Here is a 19,448-nt window from a genome sequence, read left to right on the forward strand (position 1 = left end):
ATTTCAAGATTATGATTTATGCCCATGAAGATGCGGGTTAGATCCGACCCGCCTCAGCTAACCCGTCATTCATCTGTCTGTTTCGGACGTTAGTACGTTACCAATCCTTCCCCATAAAATTTGAAATCTGCGTGCCCGCTCGATGCTATTTGATCTTCACCGTTCATTCAACGGTCACAGACACACACACACACACACAGGCAACTCTCTCTCTCTCTCTCTGTATGTGTGAAATTTCCCATTCCGGCAATAGCCATTAATCAGGTTCGTTGTGTCCGTGGATGGATTATTTGTAACCATAACGCGTACTGCTGAAGATGACTACGGTGGAGAAGCTGTTGGTGCAGATCTTCGAGCGGAGGAATTCGATAATCGAACAGGTGAAGCAACAGACGGAGTTGTACAACCAGCATCTCGCTTCGAAACTCCTGATTGACGGAATTAGCCCTCCCTCTTGGCTTTGGAACCCTAGTGCATCCTCGGATTCAAAAGGTATTCTCGGAATATTTTCACATTATCGATCTTAGGGCTTGGTTGACTTACAATTTTGGAATGAAGTTTAGTCGGAGTGATTTCTGATGGTCTGACGCTTGGAAAAGACCCGACATGTTTACATTTAGAGCGGATGGAAGTTTTCTGGTTTGTTTCTAAATTAACATTATAATTTTATGGGTAGATAGATGAATGTTTTTCTGTAACAATTTTATTTATGGGTAATACTTAGTGCTTTTGGCCTATAAAGATAAACCACATGACTACTGGAGCAGCGCCTAAAACATCAGGACTACTTGTGCTTTGTTTGCTAGTTCATATATCAAATAAAATTTTCTGTGTCACCAACTTTAGCAGACTCAATCCTTTCAGTTTGCCATTGTTATATCAGCTTCATTTTCTGCTATTGCGTGTCTTTGAGTTTGACCTGCATTTAAAAATTGGTTGTGAATTTTTTGTTTTACCAATTCCATTGTGATGAGGACTATATCATGGAGGTAATTGGTTAAAGATGTATGGAATTTGACTGCTTTTTGACATGGGAAAATACACCTTTAGTGGCTTGGGAGCAACATATCATTGTTTGTTGTTATTGTGTTATTGCAGAGCTTAACAAAGAAGAGCTGATCTCTAAACTTCTGCATCAGTATCCTCAACCTTCAGTCCGTTGCTCTATTGCACACTACCCGGCGTACAATAACCTAGTCTTTACCGGAGCTAATGATGAATTTTCTGATGGAGTTTTCATGGGACATACGGCTTTTGATAAAGGTCCCGGCAGGCAAGATGATCTATCAGTGCCAGCATTGACAACTGATGATTGTGGTCTATGTGTCCTCAACTATCCCGAGCCTGATGCTAGTGTTACATCACCTGAGGATCAGACAGATGGAAGGATCTCAAATATTTATAATGCACCAGATCAATCTTTAGTTGGAATTCAGAGATCCAAGTCTAGACAAAAAGCCCTTGTGCTTCGCAATAGTGCAAAGCAACAAACTAAGAGCAGCTTAAGCCATGAGAATATCAGCAATGGATTTTCTAGCCAAATCAGATTTTCTCTCTCCGCTGCCAACCAGATGGGTCAGAAAGATGAGCTGGCCAAATCGCCAGAACCCGATCCTGTTGGTAGGCAAAGTTGTAAGGATGTAGATTTGGATGAATCAGATTTTGAAAAGAAAGAAAAGGGGATAGATGCTAGAATTACAAGGTCTGGAAGTTATTCTGAAGTTCCAATTTCTGTCAGTGGTTCCTTAACATTAGGTCGCTCATCTGAGGATTGTAAGGAAGATGCCTCCTCTGCTGCTGCTAAAGAGAGGAGAAACGGATCCACATCTGTTTGTGATCCTAAGGAAGCCGATAATAGTGTTGATAAGTTGCCAAAGTCAGCTGGACAATCTACAATCTGTTTTCAGAGCGGTGGAGACAGGCAATTAGATGGAGCTGATTGTGCCAGCAATGATAAGGAAACCAATGTTTCTACTGGTAGAATTACTAGGTCTAAAATTTCTGGCAAACCTCAAAATTATGCCTGTAATTCTTCAAAAGCTGAAAGTGATGCTTATCAGAAAATAGACATTGCTATGATGGATTCTCAGGATCAACCATCAAATTATGCTGATGGATCTCTTACGAGGTTTAGTCCTTGTAATATCCTGAATGAAGGCTTTGAGGCCCGAGAATCAATCTCAGGAGATAGCAAGAGTAGGAAAGAAAAGGGTGCTGTACCATCATTGAGTTCTAGCCAACATAAAACCTGTGTAGATGAGATTTCAGGTCTGGATATGCATGCTCACTCTGCCATGGTTGATGGTGGCATTGCTCCATCAAGTGGGGGATCACCACTAGAGGTTAATGATTCAGGTGAGGTATTGGGCTTAGTTAGACATTCTGTTGGGTTGTTTCGTAGAGTGACAAGGTCACAAACTCGTGCTGACGACAAAGAAGCAAATAAGCCTGTAATTTCTTTTGAAAATCGTAGTTTTGGGGGTACAATGTCCAAGTCAGGTTGTAAACAAAAGTCTGCTGCAAAAAACGAACTACATAAAGCTTCAAGTGGTCAATCCATTTCAACTTGTCATGGAACCAATAATATGCTTGATCAGTGTGGAAATGGAGCCCTTCTTATGCCCAGTGAGCTTGTTTTACATGATCATGTCGATCAGTCTGGTACTTCTAGTTCCAATGATGCTAAGCAGAGGAGAGATGTGGAGTCTCAGGTAGGGGATGCCTCTGATTCTTTTGTGTTTGTGGAACCAAAGCACTTAAGTTTTATAGAAATTGAAGATTACCCCTCGAAAAGATTCACTCCTGATTCTGAAGTGAGAACGCTTGATAACTTACCAGAAAAGTTGGGCTATTCTGTTTCAGATGCTGCGATATCACTGGATAAAGGAATTTCTGGTGATGTTAATCTGTTAGTGTCTGGTAAGAACTCATCAGAGAAGCCACATGTCTCAGGTAAATCAGAGGAAGTCCAAAGGGATTCTTTGGAATCTGATATTCAGGAGAATCCTGACACCCGGGATGAGAAAAATGGAACTATTGTAAGTGATTACTCAAAGTCAAAGAGTTCAAAAGATAATAAAGATGCTGCGCTAAATTGTAAAATCTCTGGAGTTCAGCAAGAAGCCAATATTACAAGATCAAAAATGGTTGACATACACGAGTTACAAATGCATCCAGTGAAATCTCATTTGGAACATGGGCATGAATCATTTCCAGAGCCACACATGGAAGAGGTTTGACTATCTTATGCTTATATTTTGTCCAGTTTAATCCATATATCTGCATTTTCCTAGGCACATTTTTGTCCTATATAATCCATGCATTCGTGTTGTTTTCCATTTTTAACACAGTACATATAAAATGTCCATGTAATCCAGATTCTTGGTAAGTTAGTGAATATGTTCTCCCTATCTTTTTCATTTACATGTTTTTTTTCCTTTATTCATCCAATATCGTTACTGAGTACAGGAGTAAAATGAACTTCTTTGAAGAACCTTTGACACGAGTCTAACATAGCGATTGGCTAATAGATCGAGTTCTAACATTTCATTTTCCTTGTGCTTTGCTTTGCATGCCTCACTTAATTGAGCTCCAATTGATTGAAGATCCATATTTGACATGTGCCTTCTACTTACTCAGCTGATCACAATTGCTACTAGAGAAGTATAGAAATGAAGCAAACTTTATTCTTGCACATGGTCCTCAAAGTTGACCTTCTCAGAGTTCTGCTCTCCTTTTAGGACGAGACAAAATACTTTTATATATGCAGTAAAACCTTGGTTTTTCCAAATGCTATCCTTTTTTTTGACCTACCTTGTATGTCTTCATATATAGCCTTTAATGGTTTCACATACTCGAATACAGTAAGAGGAAAGAGAGACAAGATGTCATCATTCATTGGAATTCTGCTAGAAGATTGATGTGGCTGGAAACTGGAGTATGGTTTAAAAACTATTCAGTCACCATTATCTTTGGCTCTTTATTTCTGTGTTAGGCAGAATGTTAGGTTGTTTGGGTTTATAAGCCTGTGATGAGTAGTTTTCCTTGTCTTAGATTTTGACTACCAAAAGGTGGTTGCATTCTTCAATAGATAGGTACACCATCCTTTGGTGCTTATTAATAAATCTCCAGTAATTTGAGAAAATATGTCTTGTTAGAGCTTCATTCTTTGCGGCCTGTGTTTTTGCCTGGTTTGACAGGGGAATTTGAGTGCTGAAGGAAAGGACAAGAGTCCATGGATGGCAAATGCTCCAGAAATGGAAAACTTAAGGCCTTCAGTTTGCCCGAATTCAGTGAAAGAGCCAAGAGCAGAGTCCGATGCTTGCTCAATTGAGAAAGTCCAAATGTCAAATCCAAGTTGTGTTGTTCTTGACAATAGAAAGCAGCTTCCTGCACAGGAATCTCAAATATTATCATGCCGTGAAGGTGAAGTGTCTGGTCAACATGCAGATTCGCCTGGGGTAGATAATGGGTTTGTAGCATGTAGTACAATCAGGTCCCCGCATCATGAAAATTTGTCACTTGAGAGGAGATTCAGACATGCCAGCATGGAATCATGGCCACAACCAAAGAGGAGAAAGATTGAAACGCAGCAAACTCATAGTTTTACCACTTCTGTGAGCTTAAGGGTGAGAAGGCCTGACAGCAATCAAAGAGGTCCTTCCAATAAATATTTGGCAAACATTGGAATAAATATAGACACTGTCTTGATGGATACATTTGATGTAAATACGATTACTGATACGGAGATCTGTCCGGAGATGGATCCTAATTTGACTGAAGGAATTGAGTCTACTTCTTTATCTCAAAATGGAGAGGTAGATTCTTCTCTTAACTTTATATTCAACAGGGTATTTGAGGTTTCTGTAGTTATTATTTAACTATTGCCTGTGAAGAACATTTAACACGATCATTCTTTTCTTGATTGTATTATTTTGTTTTATGTTTAAAATTTTTCGTCCCTTTTGTGCTGCTTGATAATTCTCAAATCAGAGCAAGATTGTATTCCTGTGTACATTTGTCAAGTCACCACTATACTATGTTTATACCCTTTTGCTATTATTCATGAATAAGTAGTTCTTAATTGGTGTTCTTTAAATTTGGCTTCTTTTCTTGTAAAGAGGTCTTGTAAGTTCTTGTAAAAAGCGAAACAAATCTTGGCTTTGACAGGATCAAATAACAGGATGAGATCAGATCTCATATGGAGAATGTTGCTTGAGCTTAAAGATGCATTGTAAGAGGAATAGGATGAGACTAAATTAATTTCTTGGTACTACAGAAAGTTGGATACCTTAGGCAATTGACTCTTTTATTCCATTAGAAGACATGAAAATAAATGAGGAATATATTAACTATTTTAGGTGTTAATGGAACTATTTTCTGGATGCAAATCCTGCTTGTCAGCTGATTTATTGTTGGCTAATTTATAATTTTATGAGGTCGATTTAGATTCACCTAAAAGTACATGGAGTAAGGAACTTTATTCATATGGAGTAGCAGCTGTGAATGACATGTAGGGTTTCACATGATCCCTTTATTTATTAATTTAAAAAGAAAAGATCCTTTTCAGATTTTATCACACTCAAATTTATAGTTTACTTCAGGTGATTTGTCATTTTTCTGATGGAGCTGTGTTTATGACAAAGTTGATGCAGGTTGAATTTTGTAACGAGGAGAATGAACATAAAAATTTGTCCTCTGTTATCAATAACGAGGAGTTAGGAGCAGCCCATTTCTCAAGCTTAACTAAGAAGGAAGCTGAAACTTCACAAGGATGCTTTATTGAGGAAATGGGAACTCCACATTCAAGTAGCGACCATCTTGATGCAACAGAACCTGTTGATGGACAATGTAGTCACCACTTATGTGATCTAGGGAAGAACATCAATAATCTAGATTCTGAAAATTTGACTTTCCCCAATGCTGTGCTTGAAGGAATACAATCTCCTAAGTGGGACAATTTACAGCCACAACATTCTGTTATTTTTGCCAGCAATGAAGATGAGGAACTTATTGATGTTGATCAATCTAGGCCTGTATTTGAGGGGTTCATTGTAGATGCGCAAACAGATGGTGGTGAACTGGATTTAGCAGAAGACAGAATTGACTTTGATAAACTGAACCTTCCAAGGACAACAATAGAGCGTGCTAGTATTCTAGCTGAAATTTGTAAATCCGCTAGCTCAGACACACCCTTGTCCAATTTCTCATATGCTTGTGGATTTCAGGGAACTCAAAATTTGTTATGCTCTGTACCTAATGGTCATCTTGAGCACTTGGACCTTAGGAGTAATTTTCCCTTAAATTCTGGTTTTGGCAAACAGCTTGAGTCTGGCAGCAGGCTTACAGATGATAAGAAGGATGCCTCTGAATGGATGCCATATACCGATCATCCATCTTATTCCGGTACACATATTGGTTGGAATTCAAGACACCAACAAGCATCCCCAGTTGGGAGGCTGTGGGAAAGACTCTCTTCACATACTGGGAGTTCAGAAAAGCGTTTAAGTTCAAATCCAGAACTTACATGCTTCCCGATTGAGGAAGATCCCAGCATAAGTGAAGGGAATAAAACTGTGGATGATAATACAGATGATGTCCAAGAAGAAGTTGATTCATCATTTGCTAAGCACTGTGATGGAAGGCATCCGCTTAAGGATTTGACAAATTTGGGTTTAAATCCTTTATCTGTTTCTGCACAAGAGAAAATTCTGAGGGCAGATAGTGTGGATCTGGTCAGCAAAAAGTTCAGCGCTTCTGGGACACAAGATAAAGCTCAATGGAGTCCAAAAATTCAACACATGAATAGAAGTGTGACCAGGGAAAACCAGACTTCATTTATTGGTGCTACTGATGGTAGGAAGAACCAAACCTTAGCAACTGGTACAAATGGAATCAAGAAGGCCAAGGAATCAATTAACAACAGTATCAGCAGACCAATTTTGTTAAATAAAACCAGTTTGAAAAGAGGGGAGCAAAAGCTTTCTTTGAAAGAGTCTAGGAGGAATAACATTGTTTCAAATGTTAATTCCTTCATACCGCTGGTACAACAGAAACAAGCGGCAGCAGTTTGTGCAGGTAGTGTCTCTATTCTTGCTCTATATCTTATATCAAAGAAACATGGGCTTTATCGAAAATATTGCAAATGTTATACAGCAACTAATGAACTGTATTATAACAACCCCAATACCAATCTTATATTTTTTCAGTCTGGTAATGGTGGTTCAGTTCAGTTCTCTGTAATTAACTGGTCTTCTTCTTCTTCAGCACCAAATAGCTATTCTTATCTGTAGTTTGCTTATTGTATTGCATTCAATAATTATTTGCTGAATGTGTTTGGTTACTTGCTCTTAACTTGTACTCTTGTTGTATTTTGTAAAAGGTTAACATTTTCTCATATCTTGAATCTCTTTTGTTTCCTTTGGATCGAGAAGCTTAAACTGATCTGTTACTTGACAGGAGTGCATTTTATGTTTGTGTGTGTCTGGGATTTGTGTGCACTTCTTTTGTTTAAGTAAAGAAGTTTATTCAGAATTAGTTTGGTTTGTAAAAGTTCAGGTTAACAACCGGTCCTTTTTCTGAACATTTTCCCCTTGTCGTGGGGAGGGGTAAAAGCTTTCAGTTCTCTACATTTTAGAAATATGAACATCAGGCTGAAGTTATTGAGAAGTGGTAGTGTATATAAGTTTGTTTTTTGTCAGCGATTGTTCGTTATATACACATGTAGAATTCCTCATCGTGTAGGAAAGAGAGATGTTAAGGTGAAGGCCCTGGAAGCTGCGGAAGCTGCAAAACGTTTGGAAGAGAAAAAAGAGAATGAACGTAAGATGAGGAAGGAAGCATTGAAACTTGAACGAGCAAAATTGGAGGAGAAAAACATGAGACAGATGGAATTAGAGAAGAAAAAGAAAGAAGAAGAACGCAAGAAGAAAGATGCTGATATTATTGCAAAGAAAAGGCTAAGAGAGGAAGAAGAGAGAAAGGAGAAGGAGAAGAAAAGAATGCGACTTGAAGCAAGGCAGCGACAAAAGGAACAAGAAGAAAAAATGCGTTCAGAGAAAGCTGAAAAGGAAAAACAACAAAAACAACGGCACAAGGTTATATTTCTTCTGTGTAACAAGTATTTATGTCATTTTTGTGTTCTCGCTGTCAATTCAGTCTCACGCATTTCTTTGATACTGTAGGATGAGCAAATAAACAGCAAAATGGAATTTCAGAATGAATCCAAAAAGCAACAGAACAAGGACATCATACGAGGAGATGATATAGCTTTGAAACAGACAGAGACCAAATTGACTCCCGCTGAAGTTATGATGAATTATGAAGAATGTGGTACTTCGGGTCCATCTTGTGAAGCTGGAAAGGTAGGAGATTTTGTGACAGCAGATTCAGTTGGATGTCAACTTTGCATGTTTTCTAATTTATAGATAGTCATTATACAGATATGAAGCTTTGTACTTTACCAATAGTAAGCTTCACAAAGGATTTTCTTTTGGACTCTTATATTTATTACCTTATATTCTCCTAGGCAATGCACACAGTGGATGAGTCACCCAAAAAAGAGGACTTGATAGGTTGTAATAGTCAAGGAAAATCATATGAGATCTCTCCATACCAGTGTTCAGATGATGAAGATGATGAAGAAGATGAGTTACCCACCAAGAAACATATTCCATCATGGGCCAGGTGATTAGTTAAATATTCAGCAAGTTGTCTATAATTTGATAAGGATGAAAAGATTTTTTGTTTCAGAGGAAAGGATGGTAAAGGAGTTAGGTTAGGAAAATTAAGAGATATCAAATAAGAAAAAAATATTTCTCAGTTGGACAGGGAAGCAAGGGAAACAATTTGAAAAATTTAAACTACCATGTGTTTTCCAGCATAATCTCAACTTCAATTATTTAGCCTAGTAAAAATGATTTTATCTGTGCTTCATTTCTGTTGTATATGTATAGCATTGTGAGTTTGGGACCATTGGTTAAAGGGTATAATTACATGCTAGTTCAGCTCTTCTCCAAAGTAGTATAATGTTTCAATGTATACCTCCAAAGTAGTATATTCCCTTTTTTGGTTTGTAAGGATAACAAATGAGTAAAATCGATGTTCCTAGTGTCCAAAGTCAAAATCGCTGGAATTTTAGCTTTTGATGCATTTGCTTTGGCTTTCCTCATCACTTTCCTTACCAAGCCAAATGGTGCAAAATTTTCCGTTGTAGACTTCTAAAAGAGCTGAATGTACTCCATGAACTGTATTTCTGTTCAACCTTAAATCAAAATACTCAGTGCTAGATTTTTCTTATGCCCTTAATCAAGTTAGAGTGCTGAAATTTTGGAACATAAATTGAAACACGTGTAATCATAAGTACCTCTGGTGCAGAACTGTTAATTATTGGTGAAAATATTTAATATGAGAGGATATTTATTGATATTGTTCGATGTTGTGCCTAGCAAAAGGAGAAGAACAACATTGGTCACATGGAATAAGTTGTCATATGAGTAATTCATGTTCAGCATTTTTACAGTTTGTTAAAAATCCTCCAAGAATTTCCAGCCATCAATCTTTGACCAATAATATTGAAGTTCTGACATTATTTGTTCTCTCTGCAGTAAAAACTCTGTGGCCATGCTTTTGGCCTTACAGCAAGAAATGGACCCCGATGTGATATTTCCCCCAGAAAGTTTTTGCAGAATGGATGAAGGTAAATCTTGAGATATAAATAGATTATCCGGAAGCAAACTTCTTGCTCACTAACTTTGGTATTGTTTAGTTCTACTTCCTCGCAGGGTACAGCAGAAACAAGTGGCTACATGAATCGAATAGTTGGTTGTTGCAATCATCGTCTCTTGGTATATATTGATTGATTCTGGCTGGGACTTCTTTCACATGAAAAGGTTTTTTTTTTTTTGCTTTCTTAACATCCTATTTATTTGTTTTAGTTTAATGAACATTTATTCTGTGCAAGAATAGATGGCTAAAGAATAATAAGGAAAATATTTATAGCAAAGTACTTGGAGGATTCATTAGATCTGGGGTCCTGTTCTTATAGAGTTTCTTATGACATCATATCTGCTTCCCCATTACCACTAAATTTCATCCTCAAGCTTTTACTTTTATCCACAACTAGGTTAACATGAACTGGCTGTTCCTGTAAGATCAGTCACACCTAGCTGGTTATCTATAGCTTTCTCTTTACTTATTATTATATCTATCTGTTTGCATTGCCAAAAGAATAAGACCTTGGGGGTGTAGAATGTTTTAAATGAAAACCTTTAGCATTAGTGGTATTGGTATCTGAAAGTGTTCACTGATCGGGCCACCGATTTATGTGTTTTTTTTCCTGGGATGGGAAGAAATTCGATTTGAACACGACATTACACAAAAGAATAGGCAAAAGAATGAGATTGAGCCTGGATTATAATAATATTAAGATCTCATGGAGCCTTATCAAATGCGGTTCTCCACTTACAAAATTCATTGCTTTTTGTAATTGCTTTTAGATTTTACATTTAAGATCACATACAAGGGCCAATTGAGAGCAAATGCTGGGCTCTTGCAAAGGGCACAAGCTTCCACATCTGTTCCCTGTCTAACTGGATCGTATTGCCTCACTTGTAAAATGCAACTTTAAATTCAATGTTCAGTTAGAGGTGTAATTAGTGTTGGATCTTTTCTGAGTCCCTGGTCCTCTTTCTTTAAGATTATGCCTTTTCTTGGTGAATCACAATCTAACTAACAGATTCTGCATTTTTGGCAGCAAGTGGTGTATCTCATTTTAATTTCAGGTATCAATGACCTCTTTTATCTGTCTCATGACAGCTTGTTTTTGTTTCAAAAAATACTGTTTATCCCAATCTCTTCTGCAGGAATTGATACCTATTACAAGCATAACGAAAGCTTGCTAACTCTAAATGGTTCAACTTTCTTTGCAGATGGATGATCCTGCTCGTGTCTGATGACACTCAGAACACTAGGCTTGTATATACTTCATATGCAGCTGTGGATGAAATTCTTGTTCCAAACTGATATGCAGGGAAAATCAAACAATGCTTCAATGATCATTGTCATATACGTTTTATTCTTTCTCAAGGGGAAATGGAAACATATTTGACTTTGATGTATCATCGATTGGTATTTTGTTTCTAAATAACTATGCTTGATGAAAAGATTAAAGGTCCTTACATTAGTAATAGGTCAATTTTGCTGGAAATTAAACTTTGATGAAATTGGGCACTGTTAAAAACAGTAATTCTGTCGCCAATGCTCTTATTAAAGCATCCTAGTTTTACTCTGTACTTGAGTTCAATTGTGATCCTGTGACAACTGCAACGAATGGCAAGAAAGGAATCCATGCTTGCAAATTGAATAGAGGAACAGCAACATGAAGATTATTTCGTTTATTGAAACAACTTTGATATGTCATTCACTTAAGCTATTCTCATCGTAGTAGATGGTGGGAAATTGGGCCCATACCATATCTAATACATTAAATTTGTCGAAATAAATAATCAAAATGGCTGTGATTCGTAACTTATGTTGCATGAATTCCTAGATACATTATTAACATTATACCCCTCCCTGCCCCTGGAGGGCTCAATATGAATCTGAACGGAGCTTATGAAATTATGAATTGATCAGCGGCTTCTTTTTGGAACTTCGCTGGCCGTTCGACGGTACTGCTTCAATCATGAACCCAGATAGAATTAGAACTTAACTATGCTTTTCCCACTTGAAGGGGAAAAAAAAAAAGAAATGAAAATATTTTATCGTACCAACTTTAAATATTTAAATATATTTTTTCATTCATTATTTACTTTTAAAATATTTGGTCAAAATAGTAATTTAAATATTTTTTTAATAATCTCAACACTTACTATTTTTTTCTCTCAATTCACTAATCCATATTTCTTATAATTTACAATTATAATTTATTTCTTTTCACAATTTATTTTTTCTCGTCATCTTACATATAATTTTTTTTATATACTCAAAGGAACTGCGCGACGACAACTAATTGGATAAAAATGCATACATGTTCATAACATATTTGAAAATATTTAAGCACAACATTATGTCATAAACAACTCAATAAAATAATATTGAAAGCGGTATCTTTTTTATTTTTTTTGGGTAATTATTGGAAGTAAAGTAATAGTGATTTACTTAATTGGTTGGAGAGAGGATAGTTGGAAGAAGAGAGCTGCGCGCCCATATTCCGTTTAAACTTTAAACACCATCTCCCACCACCCCCACTTGATGAACTCAAGAACTTGCAGTTAGTTTTTTCTTGAGAATCCAATTCTAAATACCATCACCATGAATCCAAGAAACCTTCTTGGTTTCTTCGTCTTCTTTATTATCTGCAGCCATTCTCTTGTATCCTCAGAGAATATCACTCTTGAATTCCCTTTCTTCACTCCACAAGACTTCACTCTTCTCGGAGATTCTACTCTCCGGAGCGGCGCCGTCCGCCTCACCCGAGAGCTCCGCCTCCCATCTTCAAGTTCCGGTTCTGTTATCTACAACTACCCCATTGCCTTTTTCAATCCAGAAACCAATGTCACTGCTTCTTTCTCCACAAGATTTTCTTTTTCAGTCGACAACATCAATCCATCCTCGTATGGGGATGGCTTGGCATTTTTTCTGTCTCCCAATAACCGGAGATTGGGGAGTCCAGGCGGGTATTTAGGCCTAGTCAATTCATCAAAACTGACCCAGAACAGATTCATTGCAATTGAATTTGACACAAGGCAGAATCTGGGCTTCAATGATCCTGATGACAATCATGTCGGATTGGACATTGACAGCCTTGTCTCGTTCAAGACTGCCAATCCGATTCTCCAGGCCATTAATTTGAAGAGTGGCAATGTGATTAGTGCTTGGGTTGATTACTTGAATGAGAAAAGGAAGGTGGAAGTATTCTTGAGCTATTCCAGTTTTAAGCCAGAGAACCCACTCTTTACTGTGGATATTGATCTTTCTGATTATCTAAAGGAGTTTATGTTTGTGGGATTTTCGGCTTCTACTGAGGGAAGCACTGAGCTGCATTATATCAAGAATTGGAGTTTTCAGACACTTGGGTTTCGCCCTGTTAGGCCAAGAACTCATCCTCATAATGTTTCGGACAATTCTGTGCCCTTAAAGCCTGCTACTCCATCTGCTGATCCGAGAAACAGGCATCATAAGAGGATTGCACTAGGCCTTTGGATTAGTTTTCCAGCCTTCTTTTGTGTGGTTGTTTTGGTGATTGGTTGGGTTTCTGTGAAGAAGTGGAGAAGCATGCAAACAGGTATGAGCTCGGAGGCAGAGCTTGTGACAGGGCCGAGGCAGTTTAGCTACAAACAACTGAAGTCTGCCACAGAAGGGTTTCGCCAAAGCAGGGTTCTGGGGCATGGAGCCTTTGGCACTGTCTACAAGGCCTTTTTTGTTGATTTGGGTATGGTATCTGCTGTCAAAAGATCAAAGCATACCCATGAAGGTAAAGCCGAATTCCTTGCTGAGTTATCAATTATAGCTTGTCTGAGGCACAAAAATTTAGTCCAGCTCCAAGGTTGGTGTGCTGAAAAGGGTGAATTGCTGCTTGTCTATGAGTTTATGCCTAATGGGAGTCTTGATAAGGTGCTATACAAGGCTGAGAATGGCAACCCGCTGAAGTGGGCATATAGATACAATATTGCTGTTGGGCTGGCTTCTGCTCTTACATATTTGCATCTAGAATGTGAGCAGCAAGTAATTCACAGAGACATAAAGTCTAGTAATATAATGTTGGACGGAAGCTATAATGCAAGATTAGGTGATTTTGGATTGGCAAGGCTGATGGATCATGGCAAGAGTCCTGTTACGACTCTCACAGCAGGAACTGTGGGATATCTGGCCCCGGAATACCTTCAATGTGGCAAAGCAACTGAGAAAACTGATGTTTTCAGCTATGGTGTTGTTTTACTTGAACTGGCTAGTGGGAGGAAGCCAATTGAGAGGGACGCTGAACGTCAGAAAACGGTAAACTTGGTGGATTGGGTTTGGAGACTGTATTCTGAAGGAAATATTTTAGCAGCAGCAGACAAACGAATGAACGGTGAGTTTGAAGAGGCTGAGATGAAAAAACTACTGCTCGTAGGCCTGAGCTGTGCCAATCCAGACAGTGTAGAAAGACCTTCAATGAGGAAAGTTTTTCAAATCCTAAACAATGAGGCAGAACCTTCTGTCGTACCGAGGGTTAAGCCAAGTCTTTCTTTCTCCAACAGTGTTCCTCTTAGTATCGACGAAATTGTTTCAGACTGGGAAGATTGCGGGACACCTGAATCTCAACTAGAAATCAGAGTGGGATCTGCTGTATGACACTCTTTTTCTTTCCTTCACCAGGTCATTTAGGCATGCACGATTTGAACAAAGTTGGTGATTTCCTTCCAAATCGACTCTGCCTTAGATATAGAAACATAATCTCAGGAAAGAACATTTATTACGGATAGATAGCAAATGAACTGTCAATACCTGTTACTTCCTGTAATAAAATCTTGAACTATTCATGAACGTGAAGATCTTAAAAAACAAGTGGAGTAGAGTATATGTTGGCATTACATTTGAACTTGAGGGCCATGGACAGTCATCTAACGCCATAAGAATCTGAGATTTTATGTGTGCACTTTAGGATCACTTTGAAGTTGTATTTCCATTTAGTGCATGATTTTAAAATTCTTGATAATATTGAGACTAAGAAATTCATGCAACACCGGCCTATTAATTCCTGTATCTGTTGTTTTTTTACACTCTTCATACTCTATATCAGAAGTGGTTCTTTTTTTTTTTTTTTATGCAAAATCAAGTTTTTATTTGCAGATGAAATTCAGTTCTGAGCTTTTCTACAAGCATATGCCGTGGGCCTGCATTTACTTTTCGTTGTATTTCTTACTACGACTTAAAAACTATACGTAACGAATGTAGACAATAATAAACAGGAGAACCAAATGGAGAAAAATCGTTACAACAAAGGTACCCTATATGAGTACCTCAATTTAGTTATATCCGAAAGATATTTGAATTGCAAAAATATCTAAAGATATAACTTTGTATAAGAATCAAATCTAATATGGAGATAGGTTTGTGCACATCCTGAGAGGAACGGTCACATCCAAAAGGAAAAAAGAATTAGATATAGATCAAAATGCAAATATATACATATATATATATATATATATGATGGAAAGCAAACAAATGGTTGAATGAAGATTTTCTCATAAGAATTATTAGTACAAAATGTGTCATGACAAGTTTGTATATTGCATGTTACATTCCACAAGTTTTTTGTTTTTCAACTTTCTATATATAATATATATATATATATTTATATATATGCATAATATAAGACAGACATGATTTGACAATAAATAATAATTTTTGTCTCCAAAAAATATAATATTAAAAAAAATATTTATATATATACATGATTTGACAATAAAAAGTGATTTTTGTCTCCCTAATCCCAATATTAAACTTACATCACTTATTTTAAAATATTTTAAATTATCTCAAAACACAAATCCAAACATATATTATCTATTTTCAACACATACTTATTTATTTCTATTTTTCTCTCTCTATCTCCAACACACAAAACAAAACACTCAAACTACAAATACAAACACAATGTAAGTATTCTGAATATATGCATACATGTTTTCTACAATTTATGGGAATTTTTACATAGAAAATACAGAAACAATGCATGTTACCCCTTCAACCCTTAAACTTGTGAAGACAAGCACCTGAGTACGACTACCGAAATTCCTAATTAACATAAAATTTTGCCACTGACCCCCCAAGATACCAAAATTATAGTTGAACTCAAATCAAACAAACATGACATGATGTTATACATTAATTCATGCCATGAAGATTATGTGTGTGTGTGTGTGGTTATGTATGTATATATGTTTTCATACATATAACTAAGGAATAGCTGATGGAGAAATCAAGAAATACACCAAACCACCTTAGTTATATAATTAGTATATGAAGAAGACAATCACATCTGAAGCTCATCAAAAAACACAAAACACACAGACAGAGATCATAGAGGAGATCGAAGTAGCTGCAGGTTATTAATTACTTGCGGTGATGGAGGGTGGTGGGGTGAGACGGTCGTTGGCAGAAGCAAGAGAGCACAATCCCACAAAAGGCAAAGACCTCTTTGTCAATGGCGGGCTGTGCTCTCTCTCTTCTGTCAACAAATTAATTTCCCTCATATATCCATCTGCACCACTTCTGATTCTCCATCTTCATCATTAGCTACAAAAAATGATTGGCAAAGAAACAACATAAATAAATAAAACAAACTTAACAAAGATGCATCGACCATGTGATGAAAATGGAAAATTCATGCATGAACGCCAGAGAGCGTGATGAAGAGCTATGATTTGAACAAATTAATATAAAGGAATGATGAATAATTAATTTGGAGTAGAATTAAAACTGGCCTTTTGGTACGGTCTCTCACATGAAAATGAAATGCCCCTTCAATTCCATTGCCATTCGGCTACCACATAACATGTCTGCATATGCAGTGCATGTGTGCACCCCTCTCCTCTCTCTCTCTCTCTCTATATATATATATATATATCCACTGCTTGCCTCTCTCTCTCTCTCTCTCTATATATATATATATATATCCACTGCTTGCCTTGCATGAGAGAGAGAGAGAGAGAGAGAAGTGGCGTATAGCAATGGAACAGTAGTGAAGTAGAAGAAGAGCCAGAGATTTATGGAAGGAGAGAGTCCACTGAGATTTGGCAGAGCCATGCCATGTTACTGTCATTCATATATATGCTACGTACACAGCTCGTTCATATTAGGCAGAAGGACTACATATATATATATCTATACAGAGAGAGAGAGTTAGGATAATGAGGGTGTGCAATAATAAATGTGTTGTTTAGCTAAATAGAGGGCGATAATGACTTGTTGATAAAAGTATACAACGCGGGTTTCTCTCGTGATTTGTTTATTATGCATTCATGTGAACCCATTTTCCTCTTCTGCCTACTCCCCCCCCCCCACCCCCACCCCCACCACCACCCCTTTAAGTTCCTATTTTCAATTCCCACTCTCACTCTCCCTTCTTTTAATGCTTGCTGCATCTACTCTTCTTTTTACTCCTTATTTTTCATTTCTCCTAATTACATATATCCATCCTATTGCAATATCTAACTAAATTTGATGTAAGAAGGGCTCTCAAATGCATTACTATAGTTAAGAAATATTAGCTGACCTAGAACTTTCAAGCATGTCTTTATCATTCTTGACAGTTGTTTCAATCGAGCTTGATCGAATCTAAGGTATACCTATCAGAAAATTAGTGTTACAGTTACCAATTACATGACAAATATCCAATTTATTTATCATATTGAATGAGTTTTATACACTCTAGTGTAAGTGTACGAGACCCCGTACTTCTTACACTTTTGTTCTATTTTCTTGAAACTGAGAGTCTAATTCGAAGATATTAAATGATTATTTAATGCGTGCTCGTATCCGTATTGCAAGTTGACCCATTAGAAGTAATTTGATGGGTGGAGATAGAAATAAATAAGCAAATTAAAGAGGGTAAAGATCTTGAGAATCTTGATTGAGAAGAGCAGCTGCTTAAAATGAGGTTGATTATTTTGACACCTTTGTTTTTATATTTGGGTATGTTATTGTGTTAATGGAAAAAGAGGACAGCAAAATATCAAGAGAAAATCTTTATATAGGTGGAAAGATTCTGCTTTTCATAACATATATACCAAATTTTGCTTCTTTTCTCATTCAGAAAATAATTCACCTACTGCCAAAGAAATTCCATTATTCCCACCACAATTTTGTATTTAGAGTTGCTGCTGAAATTGACATGTGCCCTTTTCAAACCTTTTTATAGTACATTATTATATATATCATTATTCAATAATAATTTATTCTAATTATACACGTCTTCGTATGTATTTGCGTGCCGTGTGTATAATAATACAGAAAGCGGTAAAATACTAGTGTATTTTTCTTTGATTTGTTAATGTCTAAGTGAAAATAATTTTTTTAAAGAATTCATTTACACATGTGTATATTTATGTATGTCGAGCAAGGTGATCGAATCGAATCCAAAAGACAAACTTCTAATAGAAAAGGCCCTAAATTGGGCTTGAAGCTGAATTTGGGCCTTGAAGACTGTTCGAATTTCACCACTCAATGATGTAATGTTTTACCGCCAACCTGGAGTTTTGACTGTTTCTACAACGATCAACTGAAACTCTCTGCCACTTCCCACACTTCCCTCCCCCACTCTCCTCACATTACAACTGTAATAACTGCTAAATCAACCCTTTTTTTGCTGCTATATTATAACGTCCAGTCAACGGACGTTATTCTTCTCGGCAGATTGCTATAAACTCTTGAGTTGAGAGGACAATAGAAGAAGAAAGAGAGATTTTCAGGTCAATTGTATTTTGAGTTATCTCCTAAAGGACCTAAACTGTATTTGTTCCGAATGGCTTCCGGCGTAGCTGCCTCAAGGACCTTCAGTAATTTGTTTCTCTCCGCCCTTTTCACCGCATCAATGGTGGCGGGTTTCCGGTTTGAAGTTGGAGAAGAGAGGGGGTGGAGAAAGCCAACTGGAAAGGAGCCAGAGACTTATAATGAATGGGCTGCCAAGAACAGATTCCACATTGGAGATACTGTTTGTAAGTTTACTGATATGTTCAAGAAATTCACAGGCTATATATATACGGATGTACTTGAGAAATTCTGCTTTTCCTTTAAAAATAGTTTCTTTGATCAGTTATTAGGAGTTTGCTGTCATGTTGTTTAATTTGCTTCTCTTTGTCAGATTTCAAGTACCAGAAGGACTCAGTGCTGGTGGTGAGCTCTGATGATTACTTAACATGCAACACTTTGAATCCAATCTCCAAATTTGATGATGGAAGCACAGTTTTCCAGTTCGATCGATCGGGGTTATTCTACTTCATCAGCGGGCAGCCTGGCCACTGCAGATCAGGCCAAAGGCTTATTATCCGCGTGATGCACCCGTCAGAAGTGGAGGCTCCAGAACTTGCACCCTCGCCTTCCACTGGTGGGGGATCGGGTGGAGATGGCGGGCTGCTGGCTGATAATTCTACTGCAAAGCGCTCTTGCATTTCTTACTTCGTGACTGGTCTGGCAAGTGTTTTTGTGATTCTCTATTTGTTCATGCAGGAACCATGATGGAATAGTGTTTAAGTTTCCTTGATTTGATGGTAGATAGTTTTTTCTTAGAATGATTTGCTTTTGGCATTTGATATTATTGTTGCTTATTTGTTAATTATTATTTTACCGCTGGATTTTGATTGTTTTGAATTTTGATGATGAATTTTTATCAGGTTCTTGTTCTCTCTCTTTCTCTTTCTCTCTCTCTCTCTCTCTCTCTCTCTCTCTCTCTCTCTATATATATA

General features: G+C 37.2%; 3 protein-coding genes across 4 annotated transcripts; all 3 read left to right on the top strand.

Moving 5' to 3' along the window:
• LOC105174968 lies at positions 116 to 11,284 on the top strand. 2 transcript variants are annotated; one of them, XM_011097244.2, is made up of 11 exons: positions 116 to 492; positions 1,099 to 3,233; positions 4,200 to 4,817; positions 5,646 to 7,077; positions 7,744 to 8,096; positions 8,184 to 8,363; positions 8,528 to 8,685; positions 9,606 to 9,697; positions 9,767 to 9,890; positions 10,754 to 10,781; positions 10,929 to 11,284. In XM_011097244.2, the coding sequence occupies exons 1-9, from the start codon at positions 318 to 320 to the stop codon at positions 9,808 to 9,810; spliced, it is 5,187 nt and encodes a 1,728-aa protein (XP_011095546.1). In that variant the 5' UTR covers positions 116 to 317; the 3' UTR covers positions 9,811 to 9,890; positions 10,754 to 10,781; positions 10,929 to 11,284. The 2 variants fall into 2 exon arrangements, with proteins under 2 accessions (XP_011095546.1, XP_011095547.1); XM_011097245.2 differs by having other exon boundaries at positions 5,655 to 7,077.
• LOC105174970 (probable L-type lectin-domain containing receptor kinase S.7) lies at positions 12,085 to 15,063 on the top strand. The gene has a single exon (XM_011097246.2). The coding sequence runs from the start codon at positions 12,313 to 12,315 to the stop codon at positions 14,332 to 14,334; it is 2,022 nt and encodes a 673-aa protein (XP_011095548.1). The 5' UTR covers positions 12,085 to 12,312; the 3' UTR covers positions 14,335 to 15,063.
• LOC105174971 (mavicyanin-like) lies at positions 18,142 to 19,331 on the top strand. Its single transcript, XM_011097247.1, has 2 exons — positions 18,142 to 18,701; positions 18,848 to 19,331. The coding sequence occupies exons 1-2, from the start codon at positions 18,509 to 18,511 to the stop codon at positions 19,219 to 19,221; spliced, it is 567 nt and encodes a 188-aa protein (XP_011095549.1). The 5' UTR covers positions 18,142 to 18,508; the 3' UTR covers positions 19,222 to 19,331.

Source organism: Sesamum indicum, linkage group LG12, assembly GCF_000512975.1.
Source record: "Sesamum indicum cultivar Zhongzhi No. 13 linkage group LG12, S_indicum_v1.0, whole genome shotgun sequence".
In the NCBI taxonomy this organism is placed as follows: Eukaryota; Viridiplantae; Streptophyta; class Magnoliopsida; order Lamiales; family Pedaliaceae; genus Sesamum; species Sesamum indicum.